Source organism: Centruroides vittatus, unplaced genomic scaffold (assembly GCF_030686945.1).
Source record: "Centruroides vittatus isolate TY-2023 unplaced genomic scaffold, ASM3068694v2 scaffold_149, whole genome shotgun sequence".
Lineage (NCBI taxonomy): Eukaryota > Metazoa > Arthropoda > Arachnida > Scorpiones > Buthidae > Centruroides > Centruroides vittatus.
Window position 1 is genome coordinate 3,150,409 of NW_027122681.1, and position 7,916 is coordinate 3,158,324.

Genomic DNA, 7,916 nt, shown 5'->3' on the forward strand with positions numbered 1-7,916 from the left:
GGCCCTTATCTGTCTGATCCAGAATTACTCCACTGTCTCTAATGCAGCTCTCCCAGTAGTGGCTGAAAATTTCCCATATTACACTATCTTCATTTCAGCTGCAAGCGTTTTCTTATCTCCAGGGGCAAAAATGTCTGCATAATTTTTGATGCCTCCATGTATGAGACTGAAAGGCTCATGGCCACCCTCCCACACCCTGCCTGGAGAATGGGACTTCTGTGGGACTTCTTCCTCCCACACCCTGCCTGGTGAATGGGAATGAAATACCCACGAGGATTGAAGGTTTCATGGACGGCTCTAAAACTACTGAACACACAGCTAGTGCCTTCGTGATTTTTGGTGCAAGTGGTGAGATCTATAATCAGACATTTCAGCTGCAGCCGAAGTGCTCTGTCTTTCAAGCCAAAATCTTTGTGGTATTAATGGCTATCAAATGGTGTAACATCAATGTTGTCAATATGCTCGTAAATATCTACACTGACAGTGCTGCCACTGTGACCAAACTGAGAAACAAGGACACCACCAACCCATCTCTATTGATATTTTCATTGAGGTTGCAACATCATCTAACAGTTATGCCATTAATTGGATCAGGGGACACCAGGGCACTCCAAGAAATGAAAGAGCAGATTACTTGGCACATAATGCAACACTGAATCATACCAATCATCGTGATTATGACTGCATCCCCAAGTCAAAACTCAAGTTGCTTGTTTGGAACAAAGCCATCAAAGCATGGCAGGCTGATTGGGATAAGGTCTCATGTCAGCACATTAAGAAGAGATTTTTCCCAAGTATCCAAAATCATATGCAGAACAAATAGATGCAGCTCAGTTGTGAACTGATGCAATTCTTGACTGAACACAGATGCTTTCATGTATATCTTAAGAAATTCCATCTCATAGTTAATGATCACTGTAATCTCTGTGGTACTATCTTTTCAACTGCCCCATGCTTGAGGATATTAGGCACTGCTGGAGGCAGCAAGTAAATCTAAACAATATGGACTGGCCTGTAAACACAGACATCCTTGTTCATAATAAAGTCAATTTTGGCCTCTTCAAAGAACTTATCAAACTTTATCTGACTAGAAGTGGTATTTAATGACTTGAAACCATGTCGCGCTTGATTCTTGTTGACTATGAACACAATATAGTGCTTACGACGATCACTTGGCTTTTCTTCTCCCTGTTATTTAGTTGAGACAAGCATTACGTGCGTATGTAGCTCGTTTCGGGCCTAATATGCCCCTCTTCAGTCAACTAAATATTAAGACGATGACACTTTACAACCAATGTTTCAGGCAATGGCACTTTACTATTAATGTTAAGAACGTTGGTTTTAAAAACTTTTTAACTTTAAAAACTTCTAACTTTAAAACTTCGACTAAAATCAGACTGTTGCTTCACGGCACTTCAACTGTCGTGCTCATTAGCATATTCTTTCGTGTCCGAGTTTAACTGATGCGGAGTTGGATTTTCGTAACTATGAATGAAGATTTTAGGTATATTAATTCTTATAATATGTTTTATAATATTTTTAACCAATTTCTATTTATCTTAATGCCTGGATATTTATTAATGCTGTTCTGACTCTTAAAAATTTCCACACTTTCTTTAAACTTCCTATTATATGCTTTAGGTTCTTTATGTAAAATTTTTGTTATTTTGATCAATGTTACAACTGTTTATCGTGCAATGCTCGAGGAACGCTGAATTAATTCTACGATATTTGAGGTCTGCTACGTGCTCTTTGAGTCTTATTTTCATTTTTCTCTTTGTTTCACCTATATAAACTTTTTTGGTACTGCATGTACATGAGATTTGGTAAACTATATTTCGCATTTCTTCTATTGGTTGTGCTTCATTTTTAATGGTTTGCCTAGCTTTATCAAAGCTAGGCAAACCATGAAAAGGTTGGTGCAAGAAGAACACATTAAACAAGGCCACTGTAGTATTCAGGTGCTAATGGCTATCCTGAAAGAGAAGTACTGGATTGTGAAGTGTCATAAGCAAGTCCCCCAAGCTATTCACAGTTGTGCACGATGCAAAAGATTTTCTGTAAAGCGTTGCCAATCAGTAGAACCAGACAATCATGGACTCTCTCCACTGGGAGAGAGTCCATGATTGTCTGGTCTTTGAGGTCAGGAGTGTCAACCTGGGTAGGCCACTATACATCAAAGAAAACCAAAAGAGTTGGTTTGTGATCTTTTGCTGTGTACCGAGCAGTACACCTTGAGTTAGTGACTTCTCTGTCTGCAGGTGTTTTTGTTCAGAGCCTGAGATTCATTGCAAGACGTGGATGGTCTTCCATTATGTACTCAGATAATGGAACAGACTTTGAGGGACTGGATAGGGCTATGAATGACTGGACTGGGATGAAATACACAAGTGGACAGCATAAGAAATTGACTGGAGATTCAAACTCCCCCCAGTGCACCTTGGTGCAGTGGTTGGTGGAAGCAGCTGGTTCAGATTGTTAAACGTTCCTTGTGTCGAGTTCTGGGCAGGGCAAGTGTGGAATACAAAGACTTGATGACTATTCTCTGTGACTGTGAAAACATGATTAATTCATGACCTGTGGCTTACTTGTCAGAGGACCCAGAGGACTTGGTGGCATTAACCCCTCCTATGTTCCTAACAGAGATAAAGACTCAAGGTGTTCCTGATTTGGATCAAATTTAGAAGGTGGACTTGAGAAAAAGGTTTAGGCAGCACTGAACCTTAAGAGAGGACCTGCGACAGCGATTTTGACAGGAATACCTAGCTCATTTGGTCATAAAAAATAACAATAACAACAAAAAGGATGATAGAAAGACTGCTGTTGGGGATATAGTCCTTATGGGGACTGACAATGAAAGAATCTACTGGCCACTAGCAAAGGTGCTAGAAGTCTTTCCTGGGAAAGACGAGAATACTAGGTTAGCCAGTATCAAGACCACTACCAGTAGTCTTGATACTGGCTACCCTAATTTATTGATAACTAAATAAACATTGACTTACCTCAGATGCAGATATATCAGATATATCTTGAACATTTATTACAAAAGTTGTAACTATCTCTGCTATTAAAATATATTACTAATTAATTCAAAATTAAAAATATTATTAATTATGATGCCTTAATACTTAGGCTACTTGTTTTATGTTGGGCATCACTATCATAGTTGTTTTCTAGAGGATGAGTTAGGACACCTATGGAAAGCAATTTTTCAGCCATTACATCTATTTTAAATAATTCAGTTTTTTTCTGTGCCTGTTCTTTCACAGCTGTTTTTCTTCTAGTTTTTGTAGCAGTCCATAACTGCTTACTTTTTCAAAGCTTGACACTCAAGATACCATAGTACTGTTTGTTTAGTAATTCCCAGGTATCTCTCTTCTGTCTAGAAGAAACAGTGTTTGTTTCCTTATTCTGTATTACACACTTATATTTTTCTACTAACTCAAGCAGTATTTCCTTCTCAAAATTAGTAAAATTACAGTGTGCATTGCTCTCTATTTGTCCTTCTGCCATTTTCTACACATATTTGCTTTCAACCAATCAAGATGCTGCTTACAAAAGACTTATTTAATCTCAAACGCAGGATTGTTTTAACACATTAACTCTAGAGTAGCGAAACTCTAGTTATATATTTATCTGAATACAAAAAAAAAGTAACTTGTAATCTGACTTTGAGTTACCTCTAAACTGGAGTTTTTCAACTCTCTGTTTAACTCATGTTGGTGAATGTGGGGGAAAGAGTACAGCTTACAAATAAGATGCACATGGACGAATGCTCATGAAGACTTTGCAGTTTTAGCCACATTTCATGTGCAGATGCAAGTTGCATTAGGTGTACAAGCTAGCTCTCTTCCGTAGCTTTGCTGATCGCAGCTATAGCTTAGGTTTCCACCTTTCCCAATCTGCTATCAATTCTACAGCTTCTGGTTTTGGTCAACTCACATTTTCCATATTGCATCATGAAAGTAAATCATCTGCATCTTGAACTTCCATAGTTGATAATTGTTGTCATTGTGATGCTGAGTTTCTCAGTAGCAGCACTGTCAGTCATATTGAGTCATTTTACCCGTCACCAATGCATTAGGCTTAGTTCACATGTGTATTTCAGTTTCAAAATGGAATATTTGCAAAGAAAAGGTTTAAGTTTACTCATGTTAGTGCTTGGCTGGGCCCATAACCTGTTTGATGAGTGATAAGAAGCTCATACATGTGAAGTAAAGAAAAAAAATACATTGAGAAACTTTTATTTTAACAACTGTTATGATGTATTGCTTCAAAAACAAGTTTGGTGAAGTTGATCTGATAGCACGCTCCACAAAAGCGAATCAAATATTAATTTTGTTTAAAATAAATTTTATAAATTCTTGGAATCAAGTGGTTGTTCAGAAGAATTTTTCACTGAATATACATACAGTAAGGGATATGATTTATAGATTTCAAAGGAACCAGTTAGTTTTTACTATAATCTAGCTTACAGTGACTGTAAATGAAAATGTTCAGTTCCCTTTTGCACAGGCACAATAAATGGATTGAATGGAGCATGCACATGCACATCTGACAGAAACAAAAGTCTAACATAAGCACTTAACTATTATAGTAGAGCATGCTAAAAAGAAGGGTGGAAGGATTAAGTATTGCCAACTGGTGAATAAATTAAACCAATAAATAAAATAAACATCAAAATTTTAGCATTACGACATGAAGTGTAATAATAATATCCATATGCCAAAATATTTTTTAAGGATATTGAAATGCTAATTCCAAGATGTAATAAATGTTTTGAACTACAAGACTATATCGAAAAATGACATCATTGTTTTATACGTATAACAACTAAAACATAGTTAGGTCATCGTAAACTTTTGGCCCCTACCGTGTAGGCAGCAAACACACACGATGTACAGTACATGTATATTGTCAGTTGCTAGTTGTTTGTTGTACATATGGTCAACAATGCATGTGCAGCAAAACAGTCACAATCATAATTAATATGATAAACTAACTTGTAAATTAAGTAATACTGAATTAAGTACCCTTAATACTGTACGTTTTTTTACCGTACTCACACATACATACAAAATCCAGTAACCTGGTAATCTGTTGTAATCTGACACCTGCCATCTGATATATGTCAGATTACAGAGACTCTACTGTATTTAAATCATAATTTTTTAAAAGGATGTTTGTTTTTCTAGTGAATCAACACCCATACCATGGATCTAACTGATTGACAAGAACATTTAATATTCAAATGCCAACTAAACAGCATTAGTACTAAAATCTGAATTTATTAGTCAAAGATATAGTCTAAAAAGACAAAAACTACAGTACAGTAATGTCACTTAGAATGAATGATATCATTTCTGAATATTTGTTTAAAAAGTCAGTAAAAATATTTGAAAATATGGAAAAAAGAATGTATAAACTAGAAAAGAAAAATCATTAACAATTTTTGTACTTTTTGCATGTTCTCCATAAAATCTTGCAAATAAGCAAAACATTAATATACATACAGCATGCTATGCAAATTTTTTTAAACGTTCAATAAAGTAAGAGTCTAAATATGATTAATAGTAAGATACTCTTCTTTTAGAATGTTTAAAAAATTGATTATTTTTGCAACATAAAATTTTAGTCAAGGTAATTTTCTTAAAGATTTAACTTAATTTTAAAACACTCAGTCAATTTGATTCTCTAACTTTGCACTCAAGCAATCTATGATCATTGATGTAGCACATAAGTTTTGCTATACTGTTATAGAACTAGGCCTATGTAATTTATATAATATTGTATATAATATGTATATAAAACTTTATCAAATAAAACATGTTACATGTTATAAGTATCTTCCAATTTAAGATGTTTCTTCAATTATTAATGCAAATTCTTAATCTATTAATATAGTACCTGTATGTATAAATAATCTGATAAATTATTTTCATTTAAATTAAGACATACATATTAAAGTCTTAATAAAAATACATTTTACGGGATTAATTTATAGGTCTACAGTTTTTTCAAATTGCAGCCCAACAAGCATTAGCTTAACTTCGAAATATAAATCATATGGAAAGAATTTCTTACCGGAAAGTCTCATTTACCAAACGTATTACAAATCTAAAGACTTATAACCAGTAATTATCAATGCTCAAAACAGTACACACTTATTTAAGTGTTTGAAAGCACATTTATAAACAGGTCAGATGTTTCAGAACTGTCATAAACATTAAATATATCTTTTAAGATAACATGTTTATATATATAAAGAGATTAACAGATTTTCTATTAAAACACAGATTAGATAGGATTATCCATTATATAAATTTACGTACATTTTTAATTAATAATAAATATCACTAAAAACTGTATCGACAGACATACTAATCGAACTCATTCGCACGTTTGATTTCAAATAAATTTGACATTTACAACCGATTCGTCAAATTCTTCTTCTTCTTCTTCCAGTTTAATATGGAGATACTAGCCTTTTCGACTCTTATTCGTCAAATTCATACGACATAATTCTTTATATATTCTCATTATCATTAATTAAAGAGTATCGGAGGAACATTAAGCATATCGTATTCGCCGACAGATAACGACAGTAGATCACTGTTTTTTATTTTTACGGAGGGAGTTGCCCCATGTTAAAAACGAGGTAAAGCGGAAACAACACGAAAAATTCGTGCCGAGTTAGCAAATACGTACTTTAATACAAGTACAGATAAACGGTATTTAAAAGAAACATTTATATATTTAATAATAATGTGTTATTTAGCATTACTCGAGCGGCAAGGGCACGTATACTTCAAGTGATTCGGACCCTACAGATCGGAAAAACTGCCTCCACACTAATGGGTTTTTTGTACCATTTAGTTTGCCCATGTCTACCCATTTGCTCTCAAGTTTATTTCTACACTATAACCATTCTCTTTACTGTCATCATTGACACATATACACATCCTATTTCTACCACAGCTCATCAAAAGCCCACTAATTCTCTGCCTATCATGCAATGGAAGATAAGTAGAAAATGAACGAGCTGATTGATGGACTGTTTAAAGCCTTCAAACACTTCAATATATTGAGCCTTTATGCTCAATATATTTGAACGGCTTTTTATTACAATTGAAGGCTTTAAACAGTCCATCAATCAGCCAAATGGGTGTGAAAAGTAGGCGTTTGTCAACAATCGTGCGTTTGCGCACGATTTGAACTACATTTTTAATACATTTTTTTAAATATTTAAGCGAAATATTCTCCATTCGACAGCGCGGCGCTTTAAAATCAACCGAGGGAAATGAGGTTAAGCCGCGAATGTAACGTAAGCTAATATCGCGCACGTTTTCTATTAAACGTACGATTTGATAAAATTTCTCATCTTATATATTTAAAATTAACGAATTTAAATACGTTTAATTAAAGTAAATATTAATATAATATAATACCATTTAGTAAATCTTTCCCGCCGACTTCCATTTTGATTTTTCGAAACGAATGATTTCATTGGTCGAACGGTTTAAGATTTTACGGATGAATTGGAAATTTTCATTTGTTCCCATTACAAAACTTTATTGTGTGCATTGTAATAATATTGCTCGCGTGTATCGTAAATTACTAATGTAAAATTATTAATCTAAAAATACAGTAATATATATACGATTTAAAAAATATATACGATGCAATCTAAAATAACAAAAAAAAAAGGAAAACAAAAATTACATACACAATATGAGTTTTTTTAATTGTATGGGCATTATGTACTATTCTCTAATAAGTTCTTTTCGACGGTATACTTCCATCCTTATAGTTCATACATCTGCCAAAAAAATTACTTCTATAAATGTTAACTTTTTCCAAATTCATCGCTAGTTATAATTCATCGCGGTTTTATAATTCTAGCTTCCTCCCGTTCT

General features: G+C 34.0%; 1 protein-coding gene across 1 annotated transcript in view; it reads right to left on the reverse strand.

The window, feature by feature from the left end:
• Nucleotides 1-7,558, reverse strand: part of LOC136987240 (histone-lysine N-methyltransferase SUV39H2-like) — a 78,550-nt gene extending 70,992 nt beyond the window's left edge. Inside the window, exon 1 of the mRNA XM_067284939.1 lies at nt 7,449-7,558. Within this exon, the coding sequence (XP_067141040.1) occupies nt 7,449-7,479 (31 nt within the window). The 5' untranslated portion in view covers nt 7,480-7,558. The remainder of the gene's footprint in view (nt 1-7,448) is intronic.
• Between the last annotated feature and the right edge of the window lie 358 nt (nt 7,559-7,916).